Here is a 22,321-nt window from a genome sequence, read left to right on the forward strand (position 1 = left end):
TTTCCCGTCTCCCCTTCCCTCCCCCCAGTTCAGCCGGACTGGCTCATCAGCGGCGGCTCAATGCGTGTTAGTGACTCGCGGATACAGGCATCACTCTGGACAAATAAATTATTATTGTGCGGTCAAAAGAAGTTTAAAGACAATCAGGGAATTTTCTATCTGAGAGCCACGTTTGGGGAGGGTGGGGGAAAAAGCATATAAATGAAGCCAAATGTTAAAAACACACACGCACGCACGCACGCACGCACGCACGCACGCACGCACGCACGCACGCACGCACGCACACACACACACACACACACACACACACACACACACACACACACACACACACACACACACACACACACACACACACACACACACACACACACACACACACACACACACACACACACACACACACTGTTGAAGCTACCGACTTCAAAGTCCCATTTCTCTAATTAATGAACTGCAAGCTTCAGTTTGGACAAGCTGTGGTGTGATGCTCCCATAAATCAACGTGACAGCAGAGCTCCTCGGCCTCAGATAGGGCCTGTCACCAAGTGGCATCTGATGTAAACACGACTGGAGCTGGGGGGTTTGAGAGGGAGGGGGGTACTAGTCAGAAGGAGGTGCAATTGATCAGCTGAACGGAGATCTTTTGAAGTGTATTATGTATGATCACAGGAAATGGATGCCGCCTCGAGAGGCTCTCCTTCTGCTCTCCGATGTGTTGCTTTTTTCCCCTTTCTATTGCATTTCTAGCTGCTACAACCATCAAAAGACAGAATAAGAATCACGCCGCAACTCCCCTGTGGCAGGCAGACAATAACCCCCTGTTGTTGCTTTGTGCCTCTTTTATTTTAAAGACATCAAAATGTAGTTTTTCAAAGATCTTTAACTTTATATTTGAAGCTTGACAATAAAGGGCTGCCACTGCCACTCTTTATCCTTGTCAGGAACTGTTTTTTTCTCTCGTGCCACTTCTTGTTAACCTCTTATTTGGTCTATTGGGCCGGGGTTTTTAATGTGTCTTCGCGCTGGGAGAGCACAGGAGCTGCTGTCAGCTGAAGAGACCACAAGAAAGAAATCTGAAGGGGAGAGAGTTAAATTCAGTTGCAATTTAAAAGCCACCCTATATTTATTTAAGGCACTGATGAAAGACATTGTTCCCTGTGAACTTCCGCCCCCGTAGTACCATTAGCATTGTCTTATGCTGTCAGACAGACGGGAGCTACAGTACAGAGAAGTGTCCCATTGAAGACACAAGAAACTTCTTACACTGTTGTTGAAAATCAACACCCTTTCAAAAACAGGCTCTTAGATGGGAAGAATCAGAGGCTATCTGCATCACTAATTACACTGAAGCCTGCATGAGCTCTTCATCAAATTTGCTTCAAATCGTCAATATAGTTTAGATCATAAACCATAGAAATAGGTGTTTATGAATGCACCCTCTCATCTAGCCCCATGCTTTAATGCTAGCCCATGAATATTCCACTACATAATCCCCCTGATCAGACTAACGTATATGATCCCTGGCCGTGACCTCACTCTCCGAGGGTGTCTCAGGGAGAGTGGGATTTGCAAAAAAAACACTTTTCCATTTCGCAGGTTACACACTTGTACATGTGAAACAGGACAAATATAAGCGCCCCCTATTTGACCTTTTGTAATGAGAAGGCCTCTACACATCAGACCAGTGTAGTGTACTGTACTGTGTTCAGGGCCTGTGGGGCAGGAGGCTGGGTGAGGGGAGGGGAGGGGAGGGGAGGGGAGGGGAGGGGAGGGGAAGGGAGGGGAATCCCAGCCCGGCAGACCTTTGACAGGCAGACCAGGACGTGCGGAGGGGGGAACATTTTATCTGGATATTTCAGCGGTTTCTGAGCCGCCTGCGGGTGACCTGACAGCAGCGTTGCACCAAGACCTTTTTTTGTATGCGCTCAGTTGTGAGAAGTAAACATAGTGGTGTATCCTGTGTTTGGTAACAGGGTGCGGTGCACAGCTTGGCAGCCCGGGTTGCTTTTAATGCCCCCCACCCCGCCTTGACAATTGGCGCTGTGTACTCATATACAGCCTAATATCCTGCCCTCTCCCAGGCTTATTTTGTTTGGCCGTCCTTATGTGTCATAGAAAACATAACACGGTGAGCTTTGTCTTGATTGATCATTATCTCCAGTTGTTGTTTAAGGAATAATATTCCATATTTTAATGGTGAAGCTGAGACTGGGGTCACTCCTCCACTCCTCTGTTACCTACTGTACCCATTTGTTTTGATTTGGAAAAGATTGGGGATATATTAGATCATTTCCTCCTGTTTATTGTTCTGACTACACCTCTCTCTCTCTCTCTCTCTCTCTCTCTCTCTCTCTCTCTCTCTCTCTCTCTCTCTCTCTCTCTCTCTCTCTCTCTCTCTCTCTCTCTCTCTCTCTCTCTCTCTCTCTCTCTCTCTCTCTCTCTCTCTCTCTCTCTGTCTTTATCTCTCTCTCTTTCTCTGTCTTTATCTCTCTCTCTCTCTCGCTCTCTCTATCTGTCTCTCTCTCTCTTTCTTTCTCTCACTCCCTCTCTCTGTCTCTCTCTGTCTCTCTCTTTCTCTCTCTGTCTCTCTCTTTCTCTCTCTGTCTCTCTCTCTCTCTCTCTGTGTCTCTCTCTCTCTCTCCCTCTCTCTGTCTGTCTGTCTCTCTCTCTCTCAATTCATATAAATTCAAGGGGCTTTATTAGCATGGGAAACATATATTAACATTCCCCTAGCAAGTGACGTAGATAATATACAAAAGTGAAATATACAAATTCAATTATTAAAGTTAAAGTCAAAAATACGTCTTTCAATAAAGACACTAACTTTCTCAGAATGCAGATGTAGTGCTGTAAGATGAGCAAGACTCTGATCTTCAGTCACTTTATGATTCAATTCTACTTGCTGCAACTACTAGTGCCACGCCTGAGAGAGTTGTGAGACTAGCTCGTGTGGTTATTAAACACTTTGATTTACTCACACGTTGTTTGCTGAATTATGAATAGGTGTAATTAAAATCCCATGGCTCTTATTATGAATGATTAACTATGTTGTTTCATTGTTTGTCGTTTGCCTCCACACTCCTGGTTAATTAAGAGAGAGAGGGACATATACTGCACCTGTTCTGAAGTGTGCTCAGACAAACCCACATACTGTAGTGTGCTGAATGTGTTAGAGTTTAGGTGGTAGGGTTTGATGTGTTCAATTGGGATTGTGTGTGTGTGTGTGTGTGTGTGTGTGTGTGTGTGTGTGTGTGTGTGTGTGTGTGTGTGTGTGTGTGTGTGTGTGTGTGTGTGTGTGTGTGTGTGTGTGTGTGTGTGTGTGTGTGTGTGTGTGTGTGTGTGTGTGCGTGTGCGCGCGCGCAAACATACTGTATCCTGTATGTTGTATGTATTAACCTAGGGCCTATTGTGCAAAAGCAAATGTTCAGGCATACAGTATACACTGTGATCAGCATGTGTTTGTCCGTTGTATCATCATTTGTTCTTTGTATATGAACACACACTAGAACTTGTCTGTTTCTGTGTTCAATCAATATGTACAGTCCGTAAAAGTATGAAAATTATGTATTTTTTGTTTGCCCTGGATTACGCATGTCCTGTGTGTTTGTTTGCTTATAGTGTGTGTGTGTGTGTGTGTGTGTGTGTGTGTGTGTGTGTGTGTGTGTGTGTGTGTGTGTGTGTGTGTGTCGTCCTCAGCAGCAGCAGCAGGCCCAGCAGTTGGCCTTCCAGCAGCAGCTCATGCAGGTCCAACAGCTCCAGCAGCAGCACCTGCTCAACCTCCAGAGACAAGGCCTGCTCACCATCCAGCCTGGACAGACCGCTCTGCCCCTGCACTCGCTCACTCAGGGTCAGTGCTCTACTCTACTACGCAACACACCTCCACACGGGATTATACTGCGTATCACACCTTCCTCCAGCACCCTCCCCACAAACACACACACACACACATACACACAGACACACAAGCTCTAAAATACCCTACATTCACTTGTCCCAATGATAAACATCATATTGCATCTGCTTTGACTACAGTGTTCACCTTATTTAGTGCCCTCTAACTCTTGTTAGAAGTGTTCCCCATCTACCCCCTTGTTTTATTTATACTACATGTACTGTGTATCTTCCCTGTTCCTCCCCTTTGACTACCATGGTGTAGAGATGCTCTCTCCCCTCCAGCCTCTGTCTCTGGTCTCTCCATTCATACATTTTCCTTAGAATTACATCATACTGGGTGTTGACCAGGGGGAAATGCCTCCTTAGGCTAGAGGAAGAGTGGAACTAATGAGTATGGTTACATGCACACAATAATACCATTATTGTGGATCGTCAGATTAATATAATGTTTATTTAAATGTTTACATGTTTATTTACATGTTTTGCAAGAAGAATGATTTCCTTAATAATCCTGTTTCCATGGAAACATCTGAAATGAGGCTGCTGAAAATCAGCATAAATGTTGTACCACAGCAAACATGTTCTTTTTGCGAAGCCTTTTTGAGTTGGGACATGTAAAGTTTGTATGTGAAAAGTATTTCTAAGATGCGTACTTTCAGTTTTTCCCAACTCACTTTCCTTTGCGCTCCCTGTGATAGCACATACGCAGATCAAATACACAGCTGGAACGCCAATCCAGCTGTTTCCATGTCCTAATAACTCAAAGAGTTGCTCAGAAAACCAGGTGTTTTAAGCAGTGTATGCTTACTTTGATTTTGACCTCACGCCGATTAAGATAAGCAGAGTAAGGTGTTTACATGACTAATGCCATACGCAGCCTACTGCCATAATCAGTTTAATATCGAATTATTAGTGTGCACATAAACATACTCATTGTTACTAAACTGCCACTTAACCTCTCATTGTGAAATATCCCATATGTGGATGGTGGTGTGAGTCAATGCTTGTTGTTTAGCCAGGAAGTTTATTTCTTTATTTGTTTTTAATATTTTCTTAAGGAGCAGCCCTATGACAAAGCCTCCATACCATTTTGGAACATGACATAGACTATTCATTCCAGGCTAAGACAAACAGTTTTGAAAAAACAAGATAAGGCGATAAAGTGGAAGGGCTGGGGAACTTAGGTAATGGGCAAACAAAAACAGGGTTTGTACAATCATGTTATTGTTTGGACTGTGTATGGAATCTGACGATTGCCATAGGCACAGGCGTGGACCACTGGTGTGCTGCCTGTTAGTGTACGCTTATGAATGACCTTGTTTTGGATATCTGGCAAACACACACACGCCCTTTTGAGTAAAGCATTACACCAGTTAGATGGCAGTTTACTGTTCTTTATGGAATAGCACAACAGTTACTGGACATCCTGTTGACTGTTTGCTTACGCTTAGTGTCATCAAATATCTCTTAGGCTGTCTCACAGCATGACTAATAGCAAACAGGACACTATAACCATACACGCTTGGTTGGTTCAGCCATATTTTGTCAGATGACAGTTTAAGATACAAATAAGGTATCGTTTCTCTTTGTTATTATTTATACAAACTGAAATGAGGAATTGAACCTTACCACACAGTATGTTGGTTGGTTTCACTATTTTACTGAGTTGATCCTGGCTAGCCTGCCCTTGGAAACCATTGACGGTAAGACAGCTGTTAAAACACTTACCATCAGGCTGAGTTTCCCTTCCTATTCTACACATTTTCTGCTTGACTGTTTGAAGTTATTGAGGACCTTTCTGTTTTCCACATCACTAAACTCTTTCATGCATCAGCAGCCGAGACCTACAGAGCTGAGATCTAATCTACTATATTCAGCACGTAGTAAGCAGCACTGCAGAAAGAATGTGTTCTGCTGCTCTGCTTGGACCATGGTGGTTATGTGTTTGGACCATGGTGGTTATGTGTTTGGACCATGGTGATTATGTGTTTGGACCATGGTGGTTATGTGTTTGGACCATGGTGGTTATGTGTTTGGACCATGGTGATTATGTGTTTGGACCATGGTGGTTATGTGTTTGGACCATGGTGGTTATGTGTTTTGACCATGGTGGTTATGTGTTTTGACCATGGTGGTTATGTGTTTGGACCATGGTGATTATGTGTTTGGACCATGGTGGTTATGTGTTTTGACCATGGTGGTTATGTGTTTGGACCATGGTGATTATGTGTTTGGACCATGGTGATTATGTGTTTGGACCATGGTGATTATGTGTTTGGACCATGGTGATTATGTGTTTGGACCATGGTGATTATGTGTTTGGACTGAGCCAATGAATTAGAATGACTTCTATACACTGAGGTGATGATCAGACAGAGATATGCTTTTTCCCCCTTTATTCAAATTCAGATATCACAATCAAATTATTAGAACATTCATTATCTCATTGCATTATAATTGTATTGTGCTCTCATGGTGTTCTGGGAAAATAGATTTAACAAAAACATTTAACAGCCGCCCTGAATGTTTTACAATAAGGAGGCGTGTAATGCATATTGTACATGTATAAAATTGATTATTTTTAGTATTGTTTGATCTTATGCTTACTGGAAATGTTGATAGAGACAGTATAAAATATTTTCATTATCAATAGACATGAATAATCACATAGAGTTATCATTTAATACCAGAAGTGAAGGAAGTCATTTAGTACCAGAAGTGAAGGAAGTAATTTAGTACCAGAAGTGAAGGAAGTCATTTAGTACCAGAAGTGAAGGAAGTCATTTAATACCAGAAGTGAAGGAAGTCATTTAATACCAGAAGTGAAGGAAGTGATTTAGTACCAGAAGTGAAGGAAGTCATTTAGTACTAGAAGTGACGGAAGTCATGTAATACCAGATGTGAAGGAAGCCATTTAATACCAGAAGTGAAGGAAGTAATTTAGTACCAGAAGTGAAGGAAGTAATTTAGTACCAGAAGTGAAGGAAGTAATTTAGTACCAGAAGTGAAGGAAGTAATTTAGTACCAGAAGTGAAGGAAGTTATTTAATACCAGAAGTGAAGGAAGTAATTTAGTACCAGAAGTGAAGGAAGTAATTTAGTACCAGAAGTGAAGGAAGTAATTTAATACCAGAAGTGAAGGAAGTCATTTAATACCAGAAGTGAAGGAAGTCATTTAGTAGAAGCTTGAAGAGTGACTTGGATGACAACCAGTTGTTCTCTTTATCTGGACTTTAATTTGTTTCTCTCGCGGTAAATTCTTTTGACATTAATGTTCAAAGTCTTGGAAGCGGTCAGACAATATCTGTTATAAATTACAACAATGTGTTTGGGGAGGATATAACTCTCATAAATATACATTTGATCCAGCGCCCACCTCCCCTCCTCCCCCCAAAGCCTTTCCTTTTGACCTGTGGAGAGTGAGTGAGATAGCAGTGTACACTCCGCTCTCCCTTCTCCCAGGTGCAGCTGCCAGGTGTGTGTGTATGTGCATGCGTGTGCACATGTGTCGCTGCTCCCCCCTCTCCGTGCCTGGCCTGATTGGCTAAAGTGTGTTTTGTGGCTCCATGGCCTCCCAGGTTGCACTGTAACAGACTGAGCTCTCATCACTGGAGAACATCAGTTAAGTTGTCCAGGAGAGGGCAATGGGACAGTGACAAGACAAATGCAAAAAATGTGGCGAAGTACGAAGCCGTTCTCAGTGCAGCAGCGGCACATCAGGGACAGCGGCAGGTAATACAGTGCCAGTCAGTGATTGATTTGGCCAGCAGCGCGACATTGGTAATAGTTCCTACAGCATTAGGAGGTAACATATTTTAGGCCTAAGGGGTGCATATCACTAGGCCGGTGATTACAGGAACATAAACAGTGGTGCACCAGAGGTCTCTGCCGGATGGAACAATAAACTAATAGCGGTGTCACCGTCCCCCCATGGTATTGGCTCTGTGTGAAAAGCAACAGCAGAGTTGAAAGAGCCCGAAGCATAGGGGCTATTTTTTATTCTGTGGATGATGGCCTGCAACTGATGTCATTATGCACCTTAAATCTACATTCTGCTTGCTTGAACATGGTCACCTGGGTACGGAGGTACAAGGACAGGAAAAGGTTGAGGATCAAGTCCTGTCTGGGTGCCTAAGCTATCTGCAGAGGTAAAATTGAGTTGCCAGGACGGTGATCAATCAAATGTCCCAACAACATACATTTTTTAAAGTGCTTGTCTGTATTTTCAACCTATAGTGTGTGGAATAGGTTTGTTGAAAAATGGAAAAAGGGAGGATTAACCAATCCTGCATTTGAAAATACTAGGTATACAAAAAAGGATTTAGAGATCAGTGTTATACTGTATGTCCACCATAGATTTAGAGATCCGTATTATACTGTATGTCTACCATAGATTTAGACATCAGTATTATACTGTATGTCCACCATAGATTTAGACATCAGGGTTATACTGTATGTCCACCATAGATTTAGACATCAGGGTTATACTGTATGTCCACCATAGATTTAGACATCAGGGTTATACTGTATGTCCACCATATATTTAGACATCAGTGTTATACTGTATGTCCACCATAGATTTAGACATCAGGGTTATACTGTATGTCTACCATAGATTTAGACATCAGGGTTATACTGTATGTCCACCATAGATTTAGACATCAGGGTTATACTGTATGTCCACCATAGATTTAGACATCAGGGTTATACTGTATGTCCACCATAGATTTAGACATCAGTGTTATACTGTATGTCCACCATAGATTTAGACATCAGGGTTATACTGTATGTCCACCATAGATTTAGACATCAGTGTTATACTGTATGTCTACCATAGATTTAGAGATCAGTATTATACTGTATGTCTACCATAGATTTAGACATCAGTGTTATACTGTATGTCCACCATAGATTTAGAGATCAGTGTTATACTGTATGTCCACCATAGATTTAGACATCAGGGTTATACTGTATGTTATACTGTATGTCTACCAATTAAATCAGATGCTGCCTTCTCAGGTAGAATAAAAAGCTGTTTGTCCAAACCTAGAATATAATACTATTTGAGATTTTCATAGCACTACATTTTATTGTCATTCATGGTGTTATCTTGAACGACCCTCGGTTTCCAGAGATCCAATGAGGACATGGTAGTTTAATAAGAGAAGGGCGTGGGAGTGGAGGATAGAGGGGGAGAGAGAGAAATAAAGGAGACCGCTTGGTCCCAGTCCGTTACCTCTGTCATCAGAGGAGTCTATGGGAGCTGTTTCATCTGAGTAAACAGTGGTGTCGGGGTCACCAGGACTGGCTGGTAATTGAGGGAGAGTGGGCTGCCCTGTCAGCCACACAGGCTAAAAATACATCGCCCACTGTCACTGGGCACAAAGTGGGGGGGAAATTATTGTTCCCGCTGTCGAAGCACAGGACACTCGCTCTACCAGTGACCTTCCTCATCCAGACAAACCATCATCATAGAAAACTTTCCCTCCAAGGATCCTTCCCTCCATCAAAAGAACAATGTGCCTTTAATAAGACAAGTGAGAAGCAACAAACATAGGATTAGCATGCTTTTGTGCAAACAGAATCATTTGGCATGTTTTGTCTGTCAGGGCTGTGTCCTTCGATGAAGGTACATCAAGGAGTAAGACAGAAAGAGAGAATGAGAGAATACAGGACAGGCAGAATAGAGGAGAGCACGTGGAAAGGTTATTGATTTGTCCTGCAATCATTTCCTGCTCTTTGATATGCAAACGATCTAGTGTGAATTTACAGCAATCCTATCAGACTCATTTCACAGTTCTTAGCCCCTGCGTCTCTCTGGAGTCCCTTCGCATCATTAGGCCAATGTTCTCCATTACGAGCATAATTAAAATCTTTTGTAGCTTATCAAATAAAATATATTTTTGCTGATCTTATTGAGATCTTCATCTTACAGTTATTTTCCACAACAGGAATATATTAAGACTAAGCATTTTGCAAAATGTATTACGATCTGGCGCTTGAAAGGGCCACTTCTGGTATCTATAGAGCGAGCGATAAAACATCTGGAGACTATAAACCCACCCGAGATAAGCATGTGCAAATCATCTTTCATTTGCCATTGCTCATTTTGAGAATAGATTGAATTAATTGTAATGTTAAACGAGTGGTCGTGCCCATCGCGCTCCTATTAAATTCACAAATGTGCACACATTCCCATATTGGATATTTTAATATGCTATAAAAAATATGGATTAACCAAATACATTTCTGAACCATAATACAAACGGCTAGAGAACATACCCTCACGGGCGGAATATTATTTTTCTTATCAGCTTTTGCCTTATTTATGTCAAATGAAAGCAGGCTTGTCCTGCTAGTGGTAACATACACTATATATACAGACACATATACATTGTGTGCAAACAATGGCTAGGTTCTCTCAGACATGGAAACTGGGGTGTACAAACACAGCATTATTCTTCCTCCTCCCCAATCTGGCCCAGGGTGTCAGGATGGCTGTCAGACAGCAGCACAGAAATCTGGCCCAGGGTGTCAGGATGGCTGTCAGACAGCAGCACAGAAATCTGGCCCAGGGTGTCAGGATGGCTGTCAGACAGCAGCACATAAATCTGGCCCAGGGTGTCAGGATGGCTGTCAGACAGCAGCACATAAATCTGGCCCAGGGTGTCAGGATGGCTGTCAGACAGCAGCACAGAAATCTGGCCCAGGGTGTCAGGATGGCTGTCAGACAGCAGCACAGAAATCTGGCCCAGGGTGTCAGGATGGCTGTCAGACAGCAGCACAGAAATCTGGCCCAGGGTGTCAGGATGGCTGTCAGACAGCAGCACAGAAATCTGGCCCAGGGTGTCAGGATGGCTGTCAGACAGCAGCACAGAAATCTGGCCCAGGGTGTCAGGATGGCTGTCAGACAGCAGCACAGAAATCTGGCCCAGGGTGTCAGGATGGCTGTCAGACAGCAGCACAGAAATCTGGCCCAGGGTGTCAGGATGGCTGTCAGACAGCAGCACAGAAATCTGGCCCAGGGTGTCAGGATGGCTGTCAGACAGCAGCACAGAAAACACGCTCTCTCTGTGTATGTGTTCCGACACAAGAAAATGTCTTCTGTCTTCAAGGGATGTTTCTCTTTAGAAGGCTGCTGGGTTAGCTGCAGTGTGCTTGACTCGTTAAACGAGGTTTAAGTCTTCTGTGTCAATTGGAGGCGGTGCAGAGCTTTAAGTATTTTGCACATTAATGCGCTTTTCAGAATATTACCCCAGGGTCCTGTTTCTGAAGGAGGTGGGGTGGTGTGGGCTGTTTTGGTTGTAACATTGCTATTGTAAACTTTTTGTGTGTGTTCTGCCTCTCCTCTTGTAGGAGAAATGATGGTGATTATTCAGATTTCATGCCTTGTCTGGATGTTCATTATTTACTGTGGGCATGAAATGCGTGTGAATGCCAGGGATTTGTGTATACAAACACGCTTCAGATCACAGAGAGAGAGCGGGAGGGTACAAGCGCTCTCAGTGCATTACCCTCTAGTGGGATATTTTCTCATTAATACTCAGCTTTGTTTACAGACCCTTTGATTTAATTATGTGACGAAGGAGAGTTAGATTAGCTGTTAATTGATTTAATTATCCAATTTGTTTGTTTCAGGCATAAATCCAGCAGAGCTTCAGCAGCTGTGGAAGGAGGTGACGAACTTGAAGGAAGAGAACAGCGGCAACAGCAACGGCCGCCGCGGCCTGGACCTGTCCTCGCCACAACCCCCCAAGAAGCCCCTCCTCAACCAACACGCCTCCACCAATGGACAGTACATGAGCCATTCTCTGAAGAGAGAAGGGTGAGTCTCTCTCTTGTCTGTCGTCCTCCTCCTCCTGATCCAACAGCTTCAGTGTAATACGCTGGGCACAATAGGTTTTATATTTCCAGGGAATGGGTTGTGACTGAATGTATCACTAAGGATGTCCTGCTCATTGATTTAACAACCACAGATTATGATATTTGCCACAATCTGACCTCTTTTTCTAAACTGGGGTGCAACTAGGCGTACGTGTGTCCTTTCTACTTTATGAAACAAAACTGGAACTCATTATGTGTGACGTTCTCTAGTGTCATCTTTGAATAAAGAAAACAGGAGGCCTACATATTCCCCATTTAAAACTGCAATTCCTTGAAGGGGCCTAAGTTGATGGACATGTTCCCACAGGGCTTTGCCCACAGATGAATATTCATTTATAGTTTGTAAGTACCTTACTGTTTTCATTAAGACACAAGCTTGTTCTGTGTGTCAGAATGCACCTGGGAATTGCAGTGAAACACCTGGGAGCGAGGGAGTGATTTGGACTTTAGATTGCAGTAATGGAAATGGGATCAGCACACTATTAATTAGAGGGTCAAGGGTGCTGTTATTTCAGTTGCACTTAGGAAACTGCAGCTGTGACTTGCAGGGCTCTGTTTGGTTAAATACAATTCAAATTACCAACGTCCTCTCAACAACAGAAAAACACACACACACTGCAACCTTCGCTTTCCTTACGGATAGTGACGTTTATGACAACTAGCCTTCTGTAGGTGTGGCGTTCCAAACATATTGACGCAGAGCAATTCAGACACTACAGTTCATTGACTGTATTCTTTATTTAAATAGTAATTATCATTATATTAGGTAAGTCAAGTACATTCCAACGTTAATTTGAATATGTCAAACAGAGACTGTTTAATATTACATGATGTAAAAAATACACTATAAATATTTGAAAAGTATGTTGATACAATGTAAAATCTATGTCAGACAACTACTCTTTTCACTGGATGCTTGACGTGATATCTGTACGTTTTCAGAAACATTTCCCTGAGCCGCTGTGTCTTTAAGGAAGGAATTAATTTGGCATCCAACACATTGACTTGTTTTCTTGCACTGAGGCGCTGATCTCTGAACTGCTGGTGAGGAGCCTCCAGGCGTCATGAGCTCACTGCACAACATCTGACTTGTGTTTCGCTGATCAAAACCTATGTGTCATTATGAAAGCACTGCAGATGAAAACACGTTTAGCACTATAAACCATCAAGCCTAGGGAGGTGAAGAGGGGTTCAAACACAGACAGGCAGATAGATAGTGTTCTATGGTGGTAGTGGAGATCTCACACTGCTCTCAATTGTAATGAGGGAACTTGGAATGCCTTATTTGGAAGCAAATAAATGCTATATGTTTTACTGATTATAGGATACTAGTTCATCACATACACTACCGTTCAAAAGTTTGGGGTCACTTAGGAATGTCCTTGTTTTTGAAAGAAAAGCACATGTTTTGTTAATTAAAATAGCATAAAATTGATCCGAAATGCAGTGTAGACATTGTTAATGTTGTAAATGACTATTGTAGCTGGAAACGGCTGATTTTGTATGGTTTGTCTAGTTTGAGAAACAGACGCCTCACAAGTCCTCAACTTTTATTGCTCCTTTAATCAGAAAAACAGTTTTCAGCTGTGCTAACATAATTGCAAAAGGGTTTTCTAATGATCAATTAGCCTTTTAAAATGATAAACTTGGATTAGCTAACACAACGTGACATTGGAACACTGGAGTGATGGTTGCTGATAATGGGTCTCTGTACGCCTATGTAGATATTCCATACAAAATCTGCCGTTTCCAGCTACAATAGTCATTTACATTAACAATGTCTACACTGTATTTCTGATCAATTTGATGTTATTTTAATGGACAAAACATTTCCTTTTCTTTCAAAAACAAGGACATTTCTAAGTGACCCCGACTTTTGAACGGTGGTGTACATTTATTTCAAGATAATGTGAGACATTTTAGGTCAAGTGGTATGACATCAGTATTTTGACTATAATGTCCCACAGAATGGCCATATTTCGCTTACACGTTACATGGAAACTCAGATAGACCCCCCTGTCCTTTTCACACACTGTTCCAGCCACACACACACACACACACACACACACACACACACACACACACACACACACACACACACACACACACACACACACACACACACACACACACACACACACACACACACACACACACACACACACACACACACACACACACACACACACACACACACAGCAAGCTCCAGTGACACCTCTCTTAGCTCACTGCAGACAGTATCCACAGGCTCTGGTGCATCCAGTCTGCTCAGTCAGTCAGTTAGCCAGTCAGTCAGTGCTCTAGTCCCTATGGCTGAAGATTAATCGGAGGGGGAAATATTGACACGCTCCCTCCATCACACGTCTTCAGATGTGAACCAACAACAACAACCATCAGTGGGAAGAGAGAAACAACAAGGCCCAGCTGAAGGCTCCATGAAACATTGGAGAAGACGTGTGTGAAAGCCTGCCCCCGACGCCTTGCGCTCCCTGTCAGAGATGAAAAAAGACGTCAACAGCAGTTTAGCACACGTTCAAGTGAAGGAGGCAATCTGGGGTTGAATATTCAGAGTAGAAACCCAAGCAGGTGATTTCTCACCCGTCTCTCTGCTGTGGATGGCAAAAAAAGGTTTCCAAACCCGGCTTTAAAATATAGATGACTGACATAAATGAGCATTACAACATCCCTATTAAACACTGCATGATGCTTATTTAAATTCATACAACCAATAATCCTTGCTTGTTTTAATTTCCATGTGCTTAAATCATATAACTATAAAGAATATTATTCCTCTCTTTTGATGATGCAGACACCATTCTAATCAGAATCCTTGGGAAGAATAAAAAATTAAGGAAATATTATGTGGCGTGATTATTCCATGCAAGGCTGTGAGAAATGTCTGTTATAATCCAGGGATTTGAATAATCAGGTTTTAGATAATGGCCTGGGCTGGGTGTAAATAGAGAGCATCCACTCATCCTCCTAGCGCTGAACTTAATGAACTTTTAATTGATGTGGTTTTGTAAGTCCTTTTGTCATGCAACAGAAACAAGCCACTCTGCTGATGGACCTGCATTCCCGCCCGGGCTCAGATTGGTTTACAGCTAGCCCTAAGTACCATGTAGTTAGTTTCATGTGTCATATAAAATCTGCCCAGGCACAGCGACGCCTGCAACTAAAACCTTAAGTGCATCCACAGGCATTATTCACAGCCTTTTCACTTCCGTCTTAAGGAAGGAGGAGAAATTCAATCACTGCCGGCGCAGATGAGACGTTGCCCCAGCTTTTAGCAGCCTCAAAGAGCCCTCACTCACAGACAGGGATCCTGACTGAATCACGCCAATATGGTGAAGGCATGTTTGTCTGTCATTCATCCTGGTCTGAGTTTTGGGATGTGAGGAGAGAAATACCCCTGTGAGCCAGGTCTCTTAGTTCAATGACTTGCTTATTTAAATGAAATGCATCCAATCTGTATCTGACTTAAATTCCCCATCCCTATGCTCCGCTCATTTTGTGTGTGAGAGAGAGAGAGATGGAGAGAGATAGACATGGAGAGAGATAGACATGGAGATGGAGAGAGAGAAACATGGAGATGGAGAGAGAGAGACATGGAGATGGAGAGAGAGAGACATGGAGATAGAGAGAGAGAGATGGAGAAAAAGTACACATCCATCTCTTTCTATCTCCTTGTCTCTCTCTCTATGTCTCTCTCTCTATCTCCATATATCTCTTTCCATCTCTCTATCTCCATATCCCTCTCTTTGCACTCTTAGAAAACAGGGTTCCAAAAGGGTTCTTTGGCTGTCCCCATAGGAGAACCCTTTTTGGTCCCTTTTTTCTAAGAGTGTAGAGAGAGGGATATGGAGATAGAGAGATGGAAAGAGATATATGGAGAGAGAAAGAGAGAGAGAGACAGAGAGAGAGACAAGGAGATAGAAAGCGATGGAGAGAGGGAGAGCTGGAGAGAGGGAGAGCGAGAACATTCTTCTCACATAGCATTTGGCCCACTTACTTCCCAGCAACCATCAGTAACCACAGCTCAGGGACTTCAGCTCAGCAATCTGTTAAGGAGATAAATAATCTGATTTGGCACGACACGCCCCTTTCTTGCCTTTAATTTGTTTTACACACGTAAAATTATAATTCAATAATTACGGGGTAAACCCTTGATTGGCGGGGGGTCTGGAGAGCCCTAGGGAGGCCACAGAAGAGCAGGCAGTCATCGATACCCACTCTGAGAGATGATAGACCATGTTGTGACTGGCTTTCCAGACAGGCCATGTCCAGACTGACCCAGCTTGGTAGAAATATCAATCCTCTCTCTGTTAGCTACCAATAATCACACTGAGTGCCCCAGTGTACTTTATAGTCCCTAGGATCATGCCTTGTTGATGATATAAGTCACCGTCCTCAAAAACAGACAGATTGTGTGCTGTGGTTGTCTTTTTTCCGGCATTATGGTATGCCTATGTGTTGTTGGTGTGTACGGATAAACAACACCTGGAAGATTTGGCCATGTTCTGTCTAGGTAGAGAAGCTTTTTGTTCCTATTCTATACAGGATGCAGATGGCATGGTTTCCCTCATTGCTGTTACAAGATCATTAGAGTTATCTTCCCCCAGGCAGCCTGACAATAATAGCATCCTGACAGACCTGCCCAGGGTGCGAGTCACATTTAACTCCACCATAGGATCTGAGAGAGAGAGAGCTGAGGAGAGGTTTTTTCTCTCCTAGTGCTGAATGAGAATGAGGTCACAATAGGGAGAACCCCCCAGAATCCCAGGCACTTCTCCTATTGCACTAATGTAGCTCATTTGGTGTAAATTCTGTCATTTACCACTGTTTAGTCATCTGCTGTTTAAAAGGGCCTTTCTGCCACAAGCTCCTTCAGAGTTCTGTGCTCACTGACTCCCAGCACACACTCGACAATTCAATATCTTATTAATACACAATTAACCAACAGGGCTACTCGGAAATCATTTTAAAAGCATCTCTTTAAATATAAAATCAGCGCTACATTCACCAGTCCACACATTTTCTTTAAAAAAAGTCATTATAATACTTATTCTACCATCTATTTATTAGCTGTATCAAAACAGAGGTCTTAATGCATATGCATAATTCATATATATTTTTTATATTTCAGATTTTTTGAATGTTAAACACATTCATGAATGCTTCACTGCTCCCTAATTGCAATGCAATTATCACATGTTATGAACAATGTGAACTCTTAAGCAAGTAATTATAACACAAGAAAACCTGTGACGACCCTCTTGAGGTAAAGCTTTGCTTCTTTATTTTTAATGCATTGCAGATGGATGCGTTAGGAATGGTTCAATTTTGCGAGGGATTTTTAATAGTCATCCTAAGGAGAGCAAAAGACACACAGAGCATCTCCATATGAATCTGTGAGGATTTGGGTCTAATGAATCTTCCCTTGCCCTCTCCCTTCTCAGCCTCCTGCAGAACGGGCCAGTATGTAAGCTGCAGTGGTGTGCTAGACTACAGGGCCACTAGAAACACAGGTGGTAGTGATACAGGACAGTTCCCCAGGCTCTTGTAGCTGACACTTGTGTGGCTTGTACAGTGCCTGTCTCCATATGGTAGACTGTCTCGTTCTCTACACGCGCATGCCTCTGCATCATACTTCGACTTGCAATGCTATATGGAAGTTGTATTTACAGCTGATGTTGTGAAACCGTAAGCCGCTCCTCCGATGTGCGCGTTTGGTCCCTGCTGACGTCGGTTGGTCCGTCCGTTGACCGGTAAATAAATTGCTAGCAGACGGGAGTGTTTGGTGTTTACTGTTTGTGCTTGAAGGGAAGCTGGCAGATGGATTTGGGGGCTTCCTGTTGTCTGTTCCTCCAGGTGGGTTCTGGGAAAGGGTTCAGCAGTAAGGTCTTAGGGAACCCCTGGCTGCCTGGATCAAAGTGGGCAGCTACTCGGATCACTGACAGTAAATAATGACATATTGATTGCTTTTGGTCCCTCTCACAAGGACTGCCCCTACAAGGACCACCCCCTCCAGCCAGAGAGGAAGCAGAGATCACAAAGTTACACTGATTTCACACTGCCCGCAGTTCAAAGGTCAACTCAAAGGAAGGCTTTTGTTTTGAGGCAACACAAGGGGAATTCTCACCAAACCCATCAACATCCTCAACTTTAAGTGGTGTACTTCTGTAACATGCCAATGAAGCATTGTTCGCACTGACACTGTTAATAAGTAGGAATTAATGTTTGTGTTTATCTCTTTGTCTGTCTCTTACAGATCCACGCTAGACGACTACCAACACTCTCACCACAGTCACCCGCTCTATGGGCACGGGGTTTGCAAGTGGCCTGGATGCGAGGCGGTGTTTGAGGACTTCCAGTCATTCCTGAAGTAAGTTTCATAGCTTTTAGGCTGCATGTCACTGTTCTGTTTTCTTCGTCAGACATTCCAGTGTCTTGTCTAAGTTCCCCCTCCGCTTGGCCCTCTTCTTGGGCTGATTAAGGCTATGTTTCCCCTGGGGCTTAGTGACACTACAGGTGCAACGGGTTACTTACTGTTTGTGTGTGTTTGTGTGTGTGCGTGCGCGTGTGAGTGTGTGTGTGTGAGTGGATGCTAGGTGTGTTGTTGTTCCTCTATGATAGTGATGGGGTGTGGTCTCCACTGGGCCCTGCAGGGGCCTCTAATTCCTGTGATAAGTGCAGTCCCCATGGTGATTCTGGCCATTTTTCCCAAACAAACAACGGGAGAATGTTTATCTGTGGCAGCCAACACTCAGGGAGCTCTGCATGTTTGTCCTTGTCACTGGATAGGGATTTGTGCTTTTGCTTTCCTCACTCAGCTCTTTCTGTATTTCCCTTGCTTTCTTTCTCTCTCGCTCTGTTTGCTATTCTCTTCTTCTCTCCTGCTGTCGTTCTCTTGCTCTGAATCTCTTTTTGTCTCTCAGCTGCCTAACTAGCTGTATCTCTATTTCACCCCTTAATAACAGCACCAGAACTAACTTATTTTCACGTCTTGTACTTAGTCAGTTTCAGTAGTTCTACTCATCAACAAACTCAATCAATACCATGTCCACTGGACCCTCTCAAACTGAACCAGTCTCAGGGTTTTGGCTTCTTCTCCTAATTCATATCCACTTTGAACTGGGCCTTCGTTGTACTGTATCATCCCCTGTATAGGCCTAACCCTGGTTTACTAAGTAACCTTGTGTGCATTGTTCTATGGGTAATCCAACACATAACACCACCATGGCTACAGAGACAGAGGATGAAAACATCTGTGCTGTGGCAGCAGATCAATGGGTGTCTGTTGCCCCGGATTAGTAGCACTTTAAACAAGATATGACACAATTCCATTATCCTGGGCCTAGCAGTCACAGCACACAGAGGTCCCTCACAAACACACAGGAGATAGGTGGAAGCTTTACGGTCACTTACACTTCTGCTGTTCCTACTCTGTGTTTAACGTCTCATTTCATCGTATGCAACCAGCCACTTCGAGAGAAGGTGGTTTTAAAAAGTGCCCTAAAATGTTTGCAGCACCACAAAACACGTTTGAAATCATTTTTGATGATAATAATGTGAGCTACCTTGGATTTCAGTTTACAGAGAGAAATCACAGAAAGTTTGAGTCATTTTTTTTCTCTGTTTATAACACATTTTACCAAGTTGTTCATTACAAATTAGAAAAACAGATGTCTCTTTTTTCTCCCTCAACATTTCAGTTTTGTGAGTGTCCCCTTCAATCCATCACTATGCATTGCATTCTGACATTGCCTCACCCTTTGTTTATAGAAGAGAGAGGAATTACAATCTGTGCACCAGGTAAAGCTCTCCTTAGAAAAAAGTATCTAAGTCACTCTGCTATGTTTTTACAAGTGTTGTTATCATGGCAACATCTTGTTTACTTTAGTTGCCTGACTAAACTACTTGGAACATGTTAAGAAAACATTGGAAGATTCTCCACAAAGCTGCCTTTGTTTAACAGCGGGCAGGAGAATGAGCAGCTCACCAAGGTGTTAACTCTGAAACCCTTAAGCACTTCCACATGAAACCCAGAGACTGATGCTTACTCCACGTCTCCAAGAGAATCACAAATACAAACAAACAATAAATCAGGCATATGCTAATAACACCTTCATAAAAGATTGTTGGGGCGGATAGATATGGTGGAAGTGAACCGGAGGAGACAGTAGAGACAGTGTGTATAAGAGACAGCAGAACACTGAGTACTGTATTGGAGAGTGGGAAAGGTGAGGAGGACTCTAACGTCAACCAGATTTCAGCTCGGCATGCCAGCAGTAACAACTAACAATGGACTGAAGTGTGTTTTAAACTGTGTGCATATTTATTATGCATTTCAAAGACAACATGCCTACATGCACTATCTTGATAAATAAAAAGGGTCAAATCCTATTCCTGTTTTCAATCCAGTGCTGTGTGTGGTGGGGTCTAGTTCACAGCAGAGATTGGTGAGGGTCAAGAACCCCTCTTCAGTGACCATTCAAAGGTCACAGCTAGTGAAACACTGCATTGCACTCTTGCCCTCTGCCTCTCTCTGTCACTCATAAAACTAACTGACTCATACCGCAACACTCTCTGACAATTGCTTAAGAAAGAATAGACTATTTGGTGGATATTACTTCTTTTGTAGACAATGTTATTTTTCATATTTCTCAACACGTGTCCTAAAAATTGTTTCTTAAAAATCATTGATTTTTTAAATTGAATATTTCATATTAAAAAAAATTGGTTTTAACTGATGTGCAAATAGTTTTTATAAAAAACTATGAAAATAGACATTCTAATTTACACATGGTCAGCTATATGGACATGTGGCATCGGGCTGGTCCAAAGTAACGGGTCCAGTGTATCTAATTAAAACCAATAAAAAAGGAAAGCAGCCTAAATTATATGTAAAAAGCTGACTTTAAGGAATGTCTATTTAACTTGTTTTATTGTGTCAATTTATGTTAGGGGCTGTCATCCTGCCAGAAAGCTTTTAAAATCTGCTTCATTTAAAGTACAGAAAGTGACACATGCCAACATTCATAGTCTCTCTCGATGCCAATCCCCTGTATCCCCAGCTAGCTCCCTGTATCCCCAGCTAGCTCCCTGTATCCCCAGCTGGTTCCCTGTATCCCCAACTAGCTCCCTGTATCCCCAGCGAGCTCCTTGTATCCCCAACTAGCTCCCTGTATCCCCAACTAGCTCCCTGTATCCCCAGCTAGCTCCCTGTATCCCCAGCTATCTCCCTATATCCCCAGCTAGCTCCCTATATCCCCAACTAGCTCCCTGTATCCCCAGCTAGCTCCTTGTATCCCCAACTAGCTCCCTGTATCCCCAACTAGCTCATTTTATCCCCAGCTAGCTCCCTATATCCCCAACTAGCTCCCTGTATCCCCAGCTAGCTCCCTGTATCCCCAGCTAGCTCCCTTTATCCCCAACTAGCTCCCTGTATCCCCAACTAGCTCCCTGTATCCCCAGCTAGCTCCTTGTATCCCCAACTAGCTCCCTGTATCCCCAGCTAGCTCCTTGTATCCCCAACTAGCTCCCTGTATCCCCAGCTAGCTCCCTTTATCCCCAACTAGCTCCCTGTATCCCCAGCTAGCTCCTTGTATCCCCAACTAGCTCCCTGTATCCCCAGCTAGCTCCCTGTATCCCCAGCTAGCTCTCTGTATCCCCAGCTAGCTCCTTGTATCCCCAACTAGCTCCCTGTATCCAGATGCTCTTCGCATGGCTGCATTAGGAGCCATTTGAATATTTCATTTGAATATTTTCATTAATTATGCACTGTGGCTCTCCATGTCATTAGAATAAAAAATATATAATGTAACAAAGGATGAAAAGAAGCAAGGTGCATGGTTTCTGTGCACAGAGAAATTCTAAAGCTCATCACGTAGGGCACCCTTTATTGAAAATGTGGTCTATGCCGTTTAAATTGAAGTTCAAATGTCTTTACTTACTCCTTTTTTTCTTTCAAATTTTAGTTAGACGTTCTGAAATGTTTACCAGTTTCAATTCCCAACCTACTTAATTAAATGGCCTTTTATTTAATTAAGATAAATGTAAAGCTGAGAGTGGACAGAATTGATTTCAGCAGCCATGGTTATCGTCTACACTTTCCTTAGATATGCCTTTTCTCATTTCTGTCTTTTTGTCAAAATAATACAATTTAAATACTGAATATATATATACAGTAATTCATATATATATATATGTATATATAACACGGCCATCTGAAAAGCAGTGTATTTTCCATAGAGATTTTAATTCCCCAAGGTTGAAAATAGCCCACTAGAAGCGAAACCTTCACATCCAAGCAGAATGCCATCCATTTTCCCGTTCTTCACATATCTCTGTTTTGTGTGTGTCTGTGTGTTTTTTAATGCACAAACGTGTTGTCTGTATGTTAAGCAATCAGCCCACAACAAAACTGCCAGGGAGGCCTTTAGATTTATTGAGCCATCATATCAGTCCGGCCTGTCACTGCTGCTGCACCGGTCAGGTCTGGCTACATTTGATTTGCAGTAAATGACAGAAAAAGTGCATTT

General features: G+C 42.8%; 1 protein-coding gene across 12 annotated transcripts in view; it reads left to right on the plus strand.

Moving 5' to 3' along the window:
• Positions 1-22,321, plus strand: part of LOC139556251 (forkhead box protein P1-B-like) — a 247,220-nt gene that overhangs the window by 194,792 nt on the left and 30,107 nt on the right. For 10 of the 12 annotated variants that reach the window (XR_011671095.1, XM_071370029.1, XM_071369964.1 and 7 more), the window contains 3 exons: positions 3,697-3,847; positions 11,532-11,718; positions 18,049-18,162. Coding sequence is in view for 11 of the 12 variants with exons in the window: in XM_071370029.1 (XP_071226130.1) it covers positions 3,697-3,847; positions 11,532-11,718; positions 18,049-18,162 (452 nt within the window). In the remaining variant the exon portion in view is untranslated. The remainder of the gene's footprint in view (positions 1-3,696; positions 3,848-11,531; positions 11,719-18,048; positions 18,163-22,321) is intronic. The other 2 variants (XM_071370018.1, XM_071370040.1) reach the window with 1 other exon arrangement.

Source organism: Salvelinus alpinus, chromosome 2, assembly GCF_045679555.1.
Source record: "Salvelinus alpinus chromosome 2, SLU_Salpinus.1, whole genome shotgun sequence".
Classification (NCBI taxonomy): Eukaryota; Metazoa; Chordata; class Actinopteri; order Salmoniformes; family Salmonidae; genus Salvelinus; species Salvelinus alpinus.